The 17,988-nt window shown below is 39.4% G+C and overlaps 1 protein-coding gene across 1 annotated transcript; it reads left to right on the top strand.

Moving 5' to 3' along the window:
* Positions 1–1,030: 1,030 nt before the first annotated feature.
* Positions 1,031–3,136, top strand: LOC11423944 (uncharacterized). The gene is made up of 3 exons (XM_003593534.3): positions 1,031–1,350; positions 1,631–1,865; positions 2,511–3,136. The coding sequence occupies exons 1-3, from the start codon at positions 1,066–1,068 to the stop codon at positions 2,942–2,944; spliced, it is 954 nt and encodes a 317-aa protein (XP_003593582.1). The 5' UTR covers positions 1,031–1,065; the 3' UTR covers positions 2,945–3,136.
* Positions 3,137–17,988: the final 14,852 nt, after the last annotated feature.

Here is a 17,988-nt window from a genome sequence, read left to right on the forward strand (position 1 = left end):
TATTTGAATTTTACCAAAATTCTAATACTACATTCTATCTAAGTCTCCATAATATCTTTTTAAGAAGGTAAAATGAATTATATTAACAAAAATACACAATCCTCCCAGCACAAGAAGCGTTAGAAAAACACTTTGAAAAAGTAACAACAATTACAACTCAAATCTCACAATACTATCAATAAATATTTGTTAAATATTTTCATTTAAATAATAATTACATTTACACACAAATAATTCCAATACATATGTAGACTCGAGAAATTATTAAATATTTTACACCAAAATATCAAAGTTAAAATGTCTTTTATTGTCTTTAGTCTACATTTTTTTGAGAAAGTGTAAATGTCTTCTATGGCATTTTTTTTTTTACTGAATGGTGGTATTTTTTTTCTTAAATTAATTTAATTATAAGCAGTAGTATAAAAAACGGCATAATTTTGCTGAAAAAAAATGGCATAAAATTTTTTGATATATGAATATTCGAGTATATCCACATTTATGATTGGAGTAAAGAGTAGGTTCGAAATAATTGGAGGGGACTGACGTGGATCCTTGTTGTCTGTCCCAAGCAATAGTATTACTGGAATTATTGCATTTTTTATTTATGGCATTTTTTTTTTATCAATATACTCGAATTATTTCATGAGAAATTCTTACGCGAACTCTAACTTAACACGTCATTTTTATATTCAGTAAATTAAAATCCAACACCTCAATTAAATAATTTAGCACCACCACCATTGATTGATTTTAATTTATTTTTTTAATTATTTTAATGAGGTGTTGGGTTTTAATTGGGTGAGCGTAAGAATGACATGTTATGGAAGAGTTCATCTAATCATTTTTCTTATTTCATATAGGAACAGATTTGGTCCATCCAATAAAAAAATGCCACGTAAGCTAATGCCAGAATTTACCTTCATGTGCGCGGCGCATAGTATAGTCCTAAGTAGGTCCTAATGATGGACCCACCTAAACAACAATCTTTCGCGTATAAGACACTGAAATTCATGTTGAACAAAACGTGAGTGTAAGAATACCCACATCTTTGAGAAAACAAGAATCATGGGTGTTACCTCTTTGGCCCGAAAATCTACTAGGTTCCTGACGATTAGTCGCCAGGATAGTCTTGAGTCTGAAGGACAATCTTCAGATACGAGTGTTGGTGATGTTGAGTTTGAATTTCTTAGTACTGACGAAGTGATCATGTCGGGTCAAAGTGTTAGTAGTGATGATCAATGTCATTCACTTGAAATGGATTTCGATGATGATGATAAAGAAGAGAGAGATCCAAGTGATACCATTGAGAAGAACCGAAGCTTTTGGGAAAGCCAACATCTTGGTGTGCAGGTAATTATTTGAATTTTTAATACTATTATATGGTCATGTGTGTGATTTTATGTAGAGGGACATAGTAGTGTAATTCACTTTCTTTGCTTAATTGATTGTTCCAAAATTAATATGTATTTAATTTTTTGTTGGATCTGATCAGCTAGCTCTATAATTTGTGATATGTAAATCACAATCAACCTTCTAAATAAATATGATTTAAATTTTCTTTTGTTCCAAAAGCATTAGATTTTGGAGGCTTTTTGTTTTGATCAATCAATGGGATTTAATTTTGGTGCAGACCAATATATACAGAACAAGTTCTTTGGAGACAAAGATAAGGAGTGCCACTAAAGAAGCTATTCAAGAAATAAAAAGCTGTGAAGCAGTGTGTGGCTGCAACAGAAAGATGATGGGTGCCATCACCACCTGCAGAAACTGCTTAATGAGGGAAGTTTCTATGAGGCTTCAGAAAGCTGGTTTCAATAGTGCTATTTGCAAAACAAAATGGAGAACTTCATCAGATATTCCGTCAGGTATATTTTCAATTTTTCAATTGTATCTTTCACTGTTTAATTTGTTGTCTTTACATAAAAAGTTATAGTTTATATGAAAAGCAATCTTGTGGTGGGTCTAATAAGATAGGTTTCAAAGAGTATATGCTATAAATTACATTATCCCTTTTCACCCACCTAAAAATAAAATAAAAAAGTGGTGAATGATGCTCTTGTTAAGAGGAATTAAAAAATTTAAAAGTAGGAAATGAAGAGATTCTTCATGGATAGAAAGAAAATAAGAAAATTGAAAAGTTGAAAAAGTAGTCCCAAATTATCATCAATTCACTTTCATTTCTTATCGTCGATGTGTTATTGATCGAATCAATGCAAGACTTTTAAGGTTGTCATCTCGTTTAAGTGTTTCATTGTTTAAGTGTCATATTGAATACTTTTAGTTACTCAATATGAGGCTTCTAGCATTGTCATCTCTTTTAAGAGTGAACGTCTACGATGGATTCACTCTATCGACATAGAGGGTTTTCGCTCTATCTGCACCAACCAAAGTAGACTTAAGCTAATGAATAGAATCCAATCTAAAAGAAGAGTTTGAGATTATATTACTAAATTTAGCACATTTTAGTATCATAGTTTTCCTAATCTAATATATTAAAATTAACTATGCAGGAGAACACATATTTTTGGATGTGATAGACAATACAAATCCAAAGAAAGGGGAAGTAAGGGTCATGATTGAGCTGAATTTCCAAGCTGAGTTTGAGATGGCAAGGGGAAGTGATGAATACAACAAACTTGTCCAGAAGCTGCCTGAAGTGTTTGTAGGGAAAGTAGAGAGATTGGGAAACCTAATCAAAATATTATGCAATGCAGCCAAAAAATGCATGAAGGATAAAAAAATGCACATGGGGCCATGGAGGAAGCATAGGTACATGCAAGCTAAATGGTTAGGTCCATGTGAAAGGAACACTTCAACAACTCCTCTTCCAATGGGAAATTCTGAGAGGATAATAACAAAGCCAAAATCAAAGGCATCTATGTTGACTATTGATTTATTAGAGAAGCTTCCAACATTGCATTGCACTGCTGTTAAGGTTGTGTGATTGTAAAAAAGATGATCAATTTAATTAGTTTTTTTACTGGTCGTTTTAAGCTTTTGTTATGGTTAATTTCTTTTGTTCCTCTTTTTTTTTTGGTTAAAATTAAGGAGTGAGTGACTTGCAAATGTCACACCCCACATACTTGTATGTAAATCGCCAATATTTGAATAGATAGAGATAAACGTGCGGAACGAAGTTTTGTTTTTTTATTTTTTTTATTTACATGAGAAAAAGGGAAAGCAAAAACAAAAATAAATAAGAGACTACTGACCGCGATGATAAGCAACACCCATACTGTCTGCTGTAAGCAATAAGCGAAGCCCAGCCGAAGGGTCAAGCACGATCAATATATCACTCATAAACCTTGTTCTAAGCTTGACTAAGTCAGCACACATGTTACCCTCCGTGAGAATGTGACATAGTTGAAAAATCTAATCTTTAGCCATGTACTCTCTTTTTTTTTTGGTTACAAAGATAAATTAAAAGGAAAAAACAACAGAGAAGAATGAACTAAGCTCTAGAATAAAGAACTCCTAAGGCGTCGTTCTTGATCAGAGGAAGAAGGTCGCTTGGAGAAGTATCATAAGTTGAAAATTCTTCATTCGAAGTGGCACCGAGTTTAGCTAAAAAATCAGCACACTGGTTTCCTTCTCTTAGGCAATGATGAACGGTGAAATTCCTTGAGGACAAGAGATCTCTGATGTCTTGAAGCAACACAGCATAGGCATGGTAAGTGATGGCATGCACAGTAAGGAGCTGAATGGAGATCATGGAGTCCGAGTAACAAACCATTTCTTCAATACCTAAATCAATGGCCAGCAGAATACCACGGTGTATTGCTGTGAGCTCGGCAAACAATATGTCAGAACTTGCTGTAATATATCCAGAGAAACCTTTAAGAAATAAACCTGCATAATTTCTTATGATTCCACCAAAACCCGCTCTAATAGGAGTTCCCAAGCAGCTACCTCAACATTAAGCACAAAACTGTTAAAATTGTTTTCATTCCAGCGTACCGTGCGACCAGGCGTGGGGATTACTTCAGAATGCAGTGCATTTTCAATTGCTTCCACCGCATGTTGAACTTGGAACTGTATGCGAACAAGAGACCATGGTTCATCGCTGAGACACATCTGATTTCTTTGCCTCCATGTCCACCAAAGAGCAGCCAGAAAAATGGTAGAACGAGCACCGGTTGCATTGGTTTTGAGCCAGATTTGCGGAGTACCTTCAACAAAAAAATCCGGTTCCGCGAATCCAATTTTAAGCCAAATGATTTTAGAGTGATTGCAATCACGAAGGCAGTGGAGCAGCGTTTCGTCTTCATTCCCACATCTTGAGCATATTGCAGAATTTACCATATTGCGGTGGCGCAACAAAGAGAGTGTGGGGATTGCATTATGACATGCGAGCCATACTAGAAGCTTGAACTTTTCTGGAATTTTTAATCTCCATATCCAAGACCAAGAAACCATGCTAGGAGTATTGTTTGTAGTAACCGAGTTTCGAAGAAGCCACGAGTAGCCACTCTTAGCGTTATAAACGCCATTGACATTTTCTTTCCAAATGAAGGTATCTTCAACTCTTTCATTAAAATTGATGCGGTAGTTGTTAATGAAAGTAGCAATAGCTTGAGGGAGGTTTGTGTAGAGAGCCTGAGTGGGTTGTCCATTGAAAGTGAAGACCTCTCGAACCGTGAGGTGGAGATCGTGAACATCAATGATGGGGACAAGAGAGCCAATGAGCCCATGGGAGCTCCAATGATTGAACCAAAAAGATGAAGATCCTGATCCTGCACGCCAAACATAACCACTACTGAGGATGTCTTTAGCCTTGATAATGGAGAACCAGGTGGGGGAGTTGTTGCTATTGGCGGTGGCATGGAGTGTGTTAGACCCTGATGTGTACCTGTTGGAGAGAATGTTAACCCACAATTTGTTTGTTGATTGAACCATATCCCACACGAGCTTCCCTAGTAAACTTGTGTTAGCATCTCTGGCTGTTCGGATACTAAGGCCGCCAATACTCTTCGGACTAGTGACTGTCTTCCAATTCACCAAATGGATTCCTTTATTATTCGTGCCTTTCCAAAGGAAGTTTCTGGTTGTCTGATCAATGCTATCACAAATATTTTGGGGAAGCCAATTAATCTGCATATAGTAAGTAGGAATGGAGGAAAGAACAGATGAAGCAAGTGTCATTCTACCTGTTCTGTTTAGAAGTCTACTTTTCCAAGCGGCCAGTCTAGTTTGCATTTTTTCAATGATGAAATGGAAATCACTTTTCTTTGGTCTACCTTGGAGCATTGGGAAACCCAAGTATTTTCCAAGAGAAGGTGTGCTTTGAATACCAGAGATGTTTGTGAGATTAGTGATTTTCCCATGAGGAGTACCTGATGAATAGTAAGCTCTTGATTTGGAGATGTTGATTTTCAATCCCGATGCTCGACTGAATCTCTCAAAAAGGTTGTGGATGAAGTGAAACTGAGAGCTCTTCGCTTTGGTAAAAAGGAGAACATCATCTGCAAAGAGTAAATGAGATACCTTGGCCCCCGTATTTGTGATTTGTATTGGTTCCCATCTCCCTTGATTGACAGCGGAATTGATTGCAACAGAGAGTTTTTCCATACAGAGGATGAAAAGATAAGGAGACAGCGGGTCACCTTGACGAAGTCCATGAGTAGGCTTGAAAGGAGAGAGCTTGTTTCCATTCCATAACAATGAGTAGCTTGGTGAGGTAACACAATGCATGATGAGTTTGATGGTAATGTCTGGGAAGCCGAAATCCTGGAGGCAAATGCGAAGGAAGCATAAATAGATTTGGTCCATAAAAAAGTTTTGGTTAAATTTTATAAATAGATTTTAGATGCGGATCTTCTGATAAGTAACATGGATACATAATATATACTTGCAAATTTTATAAGTTTGATTGAATTGATAGTCATATTAAATGTGATGGTTGTATAGAACCCAGTTGACACCAAAAAAAATAAGTAGTTGAATTATATAATGACCACTAAGCTTAAGTGCGTGTATTTTCCTTTCAAATCATGTTAATCGGGTCACAACTATTGTTGCATCTGCTAATAATAGCTAAATTGATTGATGACTGAGCATAGATACCAATTTCAAATGGGATAGGAGTCTGTTATTAAGTCGTATTAGAGTCATGGTAATGGTAAATAAGAGTTCAAGATGCCACAACACATATTTGACCAAGTTCAAAGACTATACAATCACCTTTCTACATATGTGGTGTTATACCCTGTTTTTGGACCTAAAAATACTGGGCCCAATTTCATTTCAAACTTTGTCAATTATCAAATTTCAACTGCACAGTTCAAATTGTCTCTGCCTCGCAGTTTTTTCAATCACAATTTTACCTATGTTTTTCTTGCATAAAACCTTTCGAAATGTCTTTACTTGTCTTGTAAGTCATTCAAAAGTGTCTCTGAATCATTACATTGCTTTTTCTACAGTTTATTTCAAAATTTGCAAAAAAGTCATACAGAAGGGTATTTTGGTCATTTCCTGCAGTGGGACCCATTTTCATCCTTGTGACTGTCTCTGAGTCTTTTCAGATTGTTTTTTTTCATTCCATCAGTAAACCTTGCTAATTTCATTTCAAACTTGCATCTGAGTCAGTGTCGAGTTAATTTGATTCTGTTTAGGTCGTTTTTAGCCCTAGGGGCATTTTGGTCATTTCACACAAAATTTTGGCATAGGGAGGTTACTTTGAAGTACATCATTTAGGCCGTTGGTTCGTTTTAGTCCGTTTTGTCAATTTTATTTTTGTTTCGCTTTACGTTTGGTCAAAATTGCAAATTTTAATTCATTTTATTTTTATTTTTGCATTTTAGTCCCTTGATTTTGTTAAAATTGCATTTAAGTCCAAATTGTCCAATTTTTATACTTTTTAGTTCTGTTTTTAAAATTGCAGTCCAGTCCCATATTTTACAAAATTGCAGGGAGGTCCTCAAAGTCCAAAATTACAAAGCCGTGCCATTTTCTTCTCCAGATCCAGGTGTCCTGTTTTCATTGGCTCAGATGCACACTTGGCAGCATATAAAAGGGGAACAGTGTCAGATTTTTGGGGATTCCATTCACATAGTGCCACATCACAAACAGATCAAAAAATTTCTCTCTCTATTCTGTTAGATCAAAGAAAACAGAATCACCAAGAACAGAGAAAAATTCATCAAACCCTAACGCAGAATTCACAACAAAATCATCAAAATTCTTTGAAACTTCTGCAAATCTCAGAAGATTCGTCAGAGAATCATTATCATCGATTTGTTCCTTTCGCAATACGAGTGCGAATCCGTCACCGGACTCAAGCACGATCACGAAAGGTGCGCGAATCCGAGAAGAAGAAAGGGAAAACCGAATCTGTACAGAAGCAGCAAGAACGCGAAGCAACAGAAGCTGAAGCCACCGCGAAGAACGCGAAGCAACAGAAGCTGAAGCAACCGCGAAGAACGCGAAACAGCAAGAACGGGAAGAACGCAACGAACACGAAGCAGTAACGCCAAGCCAAGAGTCACCGCAACCGTGAGGTAACCGCCGTCGTTCTCCCTCTTTCTCCTTCCGTTTTCTCAAGTTTTTTTCGTCAAGGTTCAAGTTTAGATCTACTCCGATTCAAAGCTCTTTTGAAAAATCTAAGCTCGGATTCGAGTAATACATAAAAAAAGGATGTTTAAAAACGTAAAAAAAATTTGAATCGGAGCAGTTTCGAACTCCGGCGCGGAGGCGCCACCGCCGTCCGCCGCGCCGGAAAAGCCATGCCAACCGGAGAAGATGACCGGAAAGTTAGAGAGAAGGTGGAGCTTCTCTCTCTAAAAGAGAGAAGAAAGAGAAAGAGGAGTATCAAAATGAAAAAACCGGATTTCACCTCTATATATAGAGACTTGAACCGGTCCGGTTTATTTTCGGTTTTACTCTCTCATTCTCAGCCTTCAGATCAATCTAACGCTTCCTGTGCTTCCAGGCTTTCTGATTTTGGTTTGGGCCTATTATTTTCAATTTTTGCTGTTTTTTTTGCTATTTGCACCATGTTTCTTTGCTGTTTGAACCTCTGCATGCTTAAATTTGTTCTAAAAAATCTCCAAAAATTATCACATATTTCTTGATAAATTTTCATGCCTTTTTGATGCTTCTCAATGGTTTTAAAATGATAAAAGAGAGTATGTGATATTTCTTGGTTAATTAGAGCGCTTAGGCATAATTTTGTGCATTTTAGTAGCATATTCCTCATGAAAATGTTGGCATGCGATATGAGTTCTTAAGATGCAATTTTTGTGATGAATTATCACTGGTTATGGGTGCAAGTTGCTGCTTGTGTATAGTGTTTTTTTTTACTTCCCTCTTTGCTTTGCAATTAACATGCACTTTTACTAGTTAATGAAGTGCCAAAATATTGTGAAAGTGTGCTATAAATTCTAGCATAAAATGTGTCCTATTTTCCCTCATTTCGACACCAAACAAGACCTCTAAAATTTGTCATAATGAAGGAATTAGGGGTCATGCATGTACTAGAATTCTATGACCACTTTCATGCACATTTTGTCACTTTATTAGTCTCTTTTATGTCTTTTCTCTTAATATTTTTGTGCACTCTTTTTACTCTATGCTTTATTTTACTAACTATTTCATCTCATGTGCCATACATTTCATAGCATTTCACTACCTTCTCCACCTTCTCTAGCTTAGCATTTATTTTTTACAAGTCTTAATTCATTTAGAGGTGTAATTTGTTATCATTGGTTTGTAGCTTGGCAAAGGGGCCATAGAATGTATTTAGGCAATTTTTGTAATATGGACTATGGACACTATGACGCACCGACACGCACACACTCACCTTAGATGTATGCATAGGATTGTATGGTTAGGTGAATGCTTAGGTTTTAAACACTTAGAGAAAATCCATCTTTTTTTCAAAAAAAACAATTGAACTTCACTTCAAAAATTTTCATAATAAATATGAAGTCAACACTTCATTTTTTTTCCTTTCTTTTTTTCTTAAGAAAAATTCAATTCATCTTAATCATTTAGACTTTCTTTTTAATCACTAAACAAACCTCACTTTTTTGCTAAATCTAATGCTCATGAAGCCTCCCAATCTCCTTCTTCAAAACCATTTTTTTAAAACTAAAAATCAAACAATTAAAACAAAAAAAACAACAAGTCTTTTTAGCAAGAACTACGCCGGTTTTGATCCCGTAAAACGGTACGTAGGCAATGAGTCAAAACTCATCCAAGCCGAAATAAAAATCAAATTCTACTTCTTCTCACCCCCATTCTTAACTAATCACACTTTCTTTTTTACAAATAAGCAATAAAACTAAAGCGTAGAAATAAACTTAGGAGAGCGGTTCTTATGGAATACCATAATCGCTCCGGGTGCCTAACACCTTCCCGTAGCGAAAACGACCCCCGAATTCGGAAACTCAAGGGTTTTTCTCCTTTTACCCTTCCCAAGAAAAAAGAGAGATATCAACGGTCAAAAGGTTCAAGTCCAATTAATGGCTTGGCACCCAAAAACCATGATAACAGAAATGGCGACTTCACTGGGGATTCTTTTTAGCGGGTCGCGCCTAGTTTTCCTTAGTTTATATTTACGCTTTGTTTTATTGCTTACATATGTGAATACTTGTTTATTTTCATTTGACGTGTGGGGTGAGAATATCAAAAGTCCTATACCCGGGCTGAGTGAACTTATGTTTAGGTAGAGATATAATCGACAATTCGATCCGGGGGTTGCCTCGTGTATTGGATTATGCGATCAATCTCACATAGCTGAGGCATTTTGAAGGTGATATTGTCGGCGTGTGTTGTCATGCTTAGGCACTTCACTTTCAATTGTTCGACGAAGCTATGAACCGTAGTTACCAAACCCATCCTAGCCTTTTTAGGACGTAGTGCGGTGGCTAAATTGAGTGTTGTCTCAAACTTTAGTCGTCACGCGATACTACACTCAAACTAGACCTTCTCACAAATAATCATGGAACGGGTGTCGTCCTGTACTACCATGATATATGTGAGAGAGGTTGCAGTTTGGGAACTTGATTAGAACCTTGGTTACTATTATCCAAAGCCTTAGTTCACCGGACGCCGTGTCCATCCGTGGCCCTGTTACTTTGAATCTCAACCCACCTTGTTCTTTGTAACTAAACAAAACAACCATGCATACATGCATTCATGCATAAGTTTTTTTTCACGCATACATCGAAGATTTTTTTAGACAGATCGAAACATTGTAAGACACCGCAGGTGTGAACTTGTATTCATAAGTTTACCATTGTAAAACCTTATTTTGCTTGTTTAACAGTGTTTACAATGTTTCGAATTTGTTTAAAAAGTCCTTCGATGACATTAAAAAGAGTCGTTTTTGCATTTGCATCTGCATATCATGCATCATATGCATCATACATCGGTCACAAAGGCTTCCAATTGCTCACTACTTCCTGGTTCCTCTGCCACAGTTTGAAAAGTGGCTCGTGCTCAGAAGGTCTACGAACCTGATAGAATCGATCGAACCAGAGAGTACAGAAGAAGGAAAAAGGCTATGGAAGAAGAGAACGCTCAGCTCCGTACCGAGTTAGCCACTCTAAGGGAGGAATTGGCTAAAGCTAATGATGTCATGACTGCTCTGCTAGCCGCTCAAGAACAATCAGCTACGGCTATCCCTATAGCCACAGCTGCACCGGTGACTACAAGCGTGCTCCCAACCACATCTGCAGACGCTCGCTTTGCTATGACAGCTGGGTTTCCGTATGGGCTTCCACCGTTCTTCACTCCCAGTACTGCAGCTGGCGTTTCTGGTACTGTCAATAATGGCCAGATTCCTGGGAAGAACCATGTCTCTGTCAATACCACCTTGCCTCAGACAACGGCCACTCTGGATCGATTGAGCTATCGGGGAACTCCCTTGGGAATGAGCACTTTTCTGGTTAAAGCCTTCGACGGATCCCGTAAGAACATTCTTGGGGAGATAGATCTGCCAATAACTATCTGTCCCGAAACCTTTCTGATCACGTTCCAGGTCATGGACATCAATGCTGCTCAGCTACCTCCGTCGTACACGTATGCGCAATACTCTCAGCATCCCTTCTTTCCACCATTCTATCATCAGTATCCTTTGCCATCGGGTCAACCTCAGGTACCCGTTAATGCCGTCGTCCAGCGAATGCAACAACAGCCTCCAGCTCAACAACGACAGTAGCAACAGGCTAGACCTACCTTTCCTCTGATACCAATGTTATATGCTGAATTACTCCCGACTCTACTTCTCAAAGGGCACTGCACAACCAGACAGGGCAAGCCTCCACCTGATCCATCGCCTCCCAAGTTCCGTTCGGACCTCAAGTGTGATTTCCATCAAGGTGCTATGGGTCATGATGTCGAAGGATGCTACGCGTTGAGGTACATTGTAAAAAAACTCATAGACCAAGGAAAATTGACCTTTGAGAATAACGTCCCTCATGTCGTCGACAATCCTCTTCCGAATCACGCTGCTGTAAACATGATTGAGGTATATGAGGAAGCTCCCAGATCGGACGTTTGTAACGTTGCAACTCCTCTGGTGCCACTACACATCGAGTTATGCCAAGCCTCTCTGTTTGACCATGATCATGCCAGTTGCCCAGAATGCTTCCATAATCCTTGGGGTTGCTACGTTGTTCAGAATGACATCCAGAAACTGATGAACGACAATTATCTGACTGTCAATGACATCCAAGAAGGACAAGCTGCTGGCTGGGGCAAGTTAATACAACTCCTTGAGAATAAGCATAAAGAGGGTCTCGGATATTCCCCAACTTCAGGAGTCTCCACATGAATCTTCTACAGTGCTGAGTTTATCAATGCAATTACTGAAGAGGCGACTGGATGTAGTCCTAGGCCTATGTTTGTTATACCAGGAGGCATTGCGAGAAATTGTGATGCCATCAACATTCATTCAATCATGCATGTTTCCGAATAATGTGTCTTGTTGCTTAAGTGTTTTGTTTTTCAAAATAACCATCCTCTCGCTCTGCCCGAAGCGAAAGTGATATTTCTGGAAGGGCGTGTTTGTTTCGGCATCGCCGTTATTAACAAAAATCGTCGTTTCTTTCACGACTTTTATTTTTTAGTGATTTTTTTTTCTTTTTTTCTTGGAAATAATGGTAATACCAGAAAAAACCAAAACATCTTTATTTTTCTTATCAATTTCAAAGAACTGCATAAAAGAAAAAAAAAAACCATTTTCTAAAATCATTCAATCATTCTATGCAGTTTGAACCATAATAAACCCGTTGAACACAGTAATCCTACGGTTCCTCCAAATTTTGAATTCCCTGTGTATGAAGCCGAAGATGAAGAGGATGATGATATACCATATGAGATCACTCGACTGCTTGAGCAAGAATCAGCCTATTGTATGGAACGATGAATGCCAGGAAGCTTTTGATAGCATCAAGAATTAACTGCTGGAACCACCTATCCTTGTCCCTCCCGTGGAAGGAAGGCCTTTGATTTTGTATTTGTCAGTGTTTGATGAATCTGTGGGATGCGTGCTTGGTCAACAAGATGAGACTGGAAAGAAAGAACATGCTATCTACTATCTGAGCAAGAAGTTCACCGACTGTGAAACTCGGTATACAATGCTTGAGAAGACTTGTTGTGGTCTAGCTTGGGCTGCCAAACGCCTGCGTCATTATTTGGTGAATCATACAACTTGGTTGATATCCAGAATGGATCCGATCAAGTATATCTTTGAGAAAGCTGCTGTTACTGGGAAGATTGCACGCTGGCAGATGCTTTTGTCTGAATATGATATTGTGTTCAAAACTCAAAAGGCAATCAAAGGTAGCATTCTTGCCGATCATCTTGCTTACCAACCTCTTGATGACTATCAACCAATTGAATTCGACTTCCCCGATGAAGAGATCATGTATTTGAAATCCAAAGACTGCGAAGAACCGTTGATTGATGAAGGTCCAGATCCCAATAGCAAGTGGGGTTTAGTCTTTGATGGTGCTGTTAATGCTTATGGTAAAGGAATTGGGGCAGTCATTGTATCCCCGCAGGGGCATCACATCCCTTTTACCGCCAGAATTCTGTTCGAATGAACCAACAACATGGCTGAGTATGAAGCATGTATCTTTGGGATCGAGGAAGCAATTGACATGAGAATCAAACGCCTCGACATCTATGGAGATTCCGCGCTCGTCATCAATCAGATAAAGGGTGAATGGGAGACCCACCATGCTAAGTTGATTCCTTATCGTGATTATGCGAGACGTTTGCTGACATATTTTACAAAGGTTGAGCTGCACCATATTCCTCGTGATGAGAACCAAATGGCTGATGCTCTTGCTACTCTATCCTCCATGTTTCGAGTAAACCATTGGAATGATGTGCCAATAATCAAAGTGCAACGCCTTGAAAGACCTTCACATGTGTTTGCTATTGGGGATGTGACCGATCAGGCTGGTGAAAATGTGGTTGACTATAAACCCTGGTACTACGACATCAAACAGTTCTTACTAAGCCGTGAGTATCCGCCGGGTGCTTCCAAACAAGATAAGAAGACCCTGAGAAGATTGGCCAGTAGATTCCTGTTAGATGGAGATATTCTGTACAAGAGAAACTACGACATGGTATTGTTAAGGTGTGTTGATGAACATGAAGCAGAGCAGTTAATGCATGATGTACATGACGGTACCTTCGGGACCCATGCTACAGGGCATACTATGTCAAGGAAGTTATTACGAGCAGGTTACTACTGGATGGCCATGGAGCATGATTGCTACCAGTACGCCAGAAAATGCCACAAATGTCAAATCTATGCTGATAAGATTCATGTGCCTCCGCACGCTCTCAATGTTATTTCATCCCCGTGGCCGTTCTCAATGTGGGGCATCGACATGATTGGAAGAATTGAACCGAAGGCTTCAAATGGTCATCGTTTCATCTTAGTGGCAATTGACTACTTCACCAAGTGGGTTGAAGCAGCATCTTATACCAATGTGACCAAGCAAGTGGTAGCTAAGTTTATCAAGAACAACATCATATGCCGGTACGGTGTTCCCAGCAAGATTATTACCGACAATGGTACCAACCTGAACAACAATGTGGTGCAAGCTCTTTGTGAAGAATTCAAAATTGAGCATCATAACTCTTCTCCCTATAGACCTCAGATGAATGGTGCAGTTGAGGCCGCCAACAAGAATATCAAGAGAATTGTCCAGAAGATGGTAACCACTTACAAGGACTGGCATGAGATGTTACCCTATGCTCTGCATGGCTACCGTACTACCGTGTGCAGTTCAACCGGGGCAACCCCTTTCTCTCTTGTATATGGTATGGAAGCAGTTCTTCCTTTGGAAGTGGAGATCCCGTCTCTCCGTGTGATCATGGAAGCAAAGTTATCGGAGGCTGAATGGTGCCAAAGCCGGTATGATCAGTTGAATTTGATTGAAGAAAAACGCATGGATGCCATGGCTCGTGGACAGTCATATCAAGCAAGAATGAAGACTGCTTTTGACAAGAAAGTCCATCCTCGAGAATTCAAGGTAGGGGAACTTGTATTGAAGAGGAGGATAAGCCAGCAACCCGACCCAAGGGGCAAGTGGACGCCTAACTATGAAGGTCCTTATGTTGTCAAGAAGGCCTTCTCCGGTGGTGCTTTAATCCTTACACACATGGATGGTATAGAACTTCCGAATCCAGTGAATGCCGATATAGTCAAGAAATACTTTGCCTAGAAATATGAAAAGAACAGCGTGGTAGGTCGAAAACCCGAAAGGGCGGCCTAGGCAAAAATGCGCTTCCCGGTGGATCGAAAACCCGAAAGGGCGGTCCAGGCAAAAATAAGGGACAAAAAAAACAAATATGAAAAGCTCGCTGAGATTGTACGCAACTCAGGCAAGAATGAGCGTCTCGATGAGCCGAAAACCCGGAAGGGCGGTTCATGCAAAAATGAGATTGAAACAAAAGGCAAGTAACTATATCTGGCCAACCACCGTCCCCCTTGGGACATCTGCAGCTGTTAATGACCATCTTCATCAAAAGCTCCTATGCTTGCGAATTCAAAGTTTCTAGGAGATGTCATGATTACTGTGTTCAATGTACCACCAACCAATAAAATTACCATTTTCCAAGCTTTATAAATCCGCGGAGTCATGCCTTTGGCTGACCACCACTCTTATACATCAATTTGAGCCTTTGCTTTTGTTTGAAAACTCTATTTTCTTCTACTTTCAAAGCTATATACAAAACATTTTCTTTCTATTTTGATAATGATAATGCTTGAAACAAACATTTTGAAAATTGAAAACTTTTTGTCTATTTTGAAAAGCAAACCTGAGCAACAGGGTACATTCAAATGAAACATGCATGAACGAGAGTATGTTGATGTCTATTTCAATGTATGTTACAAGCAGGTTCTCCTCCAGGATAGTCTGTGGTCAATGGCAAGAATGAAAAAACAGAATGAAAATGCATGAAATTGAATAGGCTCGCTAAGTTGAAAACCCGAAAGGGCAATTCAGGCAAAAATGGGGCATTGAAAAGAATTTATTTCCCCGGTGGACCGAAAACCCGAAAGGGCGATCCAGGAAAAAATGGGATGCAAAAAATGATGAATGAAAATGAGAATATAACATGCAAAAGCATTGACCACAGATGCAATGTCTACAACATACCCAGCGCTGAAATGCCCAGCACAACGGCGTTTTCCCCAGTCGGGTCTTCCAAGATTCTATCCCCAGCAAGATGCATAGCTACCTGCCCTCAGCCATGGTTCCGAAACGTCTCCCAACGACGTCATCTCCAAAGAGGATTTCCAAGAATGTGTAATATAGCACGAGCCACTACGTGCCCAATACTCTGATGTCTTGTCTTCCCCGTGAAGTCGTGCCTACAAAATGCCAACAGTCATGCATTACAAGCATTCATACATGCATAATCATGCATATTACGTACCCATGCATACTAATGAATCTGTTATATCATCCATGCATATTGCATTTCCAATGTCAACATCAGTCTCAATTCAATACTCATGTCAGGTTCTCTGTCAAAACCTTGTGAGCCAATAATATCGGTCAATTTCTACCTTTCAAATCAAATCGACGTCAAGTCAATCTCAATCTATATTTTGTCAAACAAACCAATCCCCGGTGAATATGTTTCCGTTTGGTCAAGTGGCTAGCTCAATCCAAGAGCAGCTTGTACCTGTCTATCTGTTTCTGTCCGGTGGAGTAACCAGTTCGCGTCCAAGAACAAGCTCACACCTGTTTATTTGCCTTTGCTTTCGGTCGAGTGACCAGTTCGAATCCAAGAACAACTCGTACCTATCTACTTTTCCATGACCCCGGTCGAGTTACCAGTTCGAATCAAGAACAGCTCGTACCTGTCTATGTGTTTATGATTTTGGTCAAGTGCCCAGCTCAATCCAAGAGCAGCTTGTACCTGTCAATATGTTTCCGTTTGGTCAAGTGGCTAGCTCAATCCAAGAGCAGCTTGTACCTGTCTATCTGTTTCTGTCCGGTGGAGTAACCAGTTCGCATCCAAGAACAAGCTCACACCTGTTTATTTGCCTTTGCTTTCGGTCGAGTGACCAGTTCGAATCCAAGAACAACTCGTACCTATCTACTTTTCCATGACCCCGGTCGAGTTACCAGTTCGAATCCAAGAACAGCTCGTACATGTCTATGTGTCTATGATTTTGGGTCAAGTGGCTAGTTCAAGTCCAAGAACAACTTGTACCCGTCTATCTGTTTCTGTTCGCTCAAGTGGCTAGCTCGATCCAAGAGCAGCTTGCGCCTGTCTATTTTGTCTTTGTTTCCGGTGGAGTAACCAGTTCGCATCCAAGAACAAGCTCGCACCTGTCTATTTGCCTTTGCTTTCAGTCGAGTGACCAGTTTGAATCAAGAACAACTCGTACCTGTCTACCTTTTCTATGTCCCCAGTTATAGTCTCGGTGCGTCTCTCAAACGACGTTATCCCCAGAGAAGATTCCCCATGAAGGAAGTCTATTTCCCCAGTGAACATGTGTTATAGCACGAGCCACCACGTGCCCAATACTCTAATGTCTTGTCTTCCCCGTGAAGTCGTGTCTACAAACTGTCAACCATCATGCATTTCAATCATTCATGCATGCATGATCATGCATATTACATGTCTATACATCTGATAAAAATTGTTATACCATCCATACATGTTGCATTTCCAATATCAATGTCAGTGTCAAATTTCAGTTCAAATGTCAATGTCACATTCAATTTCCAATACAAATGTCAAATTCAATATCAATGTCAATCTCAATTCAAATGTCAATGTCAATTTCAATTCAAATATCAATGTCAATTTCAAATTCAATGTCAATGTCAACTTCAATTCAAGTATCAATGTCAATTTCAATTCAAATAGCAATGCCAATTTCAAGTCAATAATCAACACCCCTGTTACCTTGTGAGCCAGTGCAGTTTGGCCAGGTTCCACCTTTCAAACTAAGATGACGTCAAGTCAGTTTCAAATTCTTATTTCAATCTCCAGTGATTCCCATACATGTTCGGATAAGTGGCTAGTTCAGTCCAAGAACAGCTTGTCCCAGTCAACTTACTTCTACCTCTGTTATCCTATGAGCCGGTGCAGTTTGGCCAATTGCTACCTTTCAAATCAGGACGACGTCAAGTCAATTCTAATCCCATTACAAATCCCCAGTGATTTCCATCCATGTTTGGATAAGTGGCTAGTTCAATCCAAGAACAGCTTGTCCCTGTCTATTTACCTCCGTTATCAGTCGAGTAACCAGCTCAAGCCCAAGAGCAGCTCGCACTTGTCAATTTTCCATGTTTTCGGTCGAGTCACTAGTTCGAATCCCTAAGAACAACTCGCACCTGCCAATTTTACATGTTTTCAGTCGAGTCACCAGTTCGAATCCATAAGAACAACTCGCACTTGTCAATTTTCTCTTTTTTCAGTCGAGTCACCAGTTCGAATCCATAAGAACAACTCGCACTTGCCAATTTTCTCTTTTTCCCAGTCGAGTCACCAGTTCGA

This window comes from Medicago truncatula, chromosome 2 (assembly GCF_003473485.1).
Source record: "Medicago truncatula cultivar Jemalong A17 chromosome 2, MtrunA17r5.0-ANR, whole genome shotgun sequence".
Taxonomy (NCBI): domain Eukaryota; kingdom Viridiplantae; phylum Streptophyta; class Magnoliopsida; order Fabales; family Fabaceae; genus Medicago; species Medicago truncatula.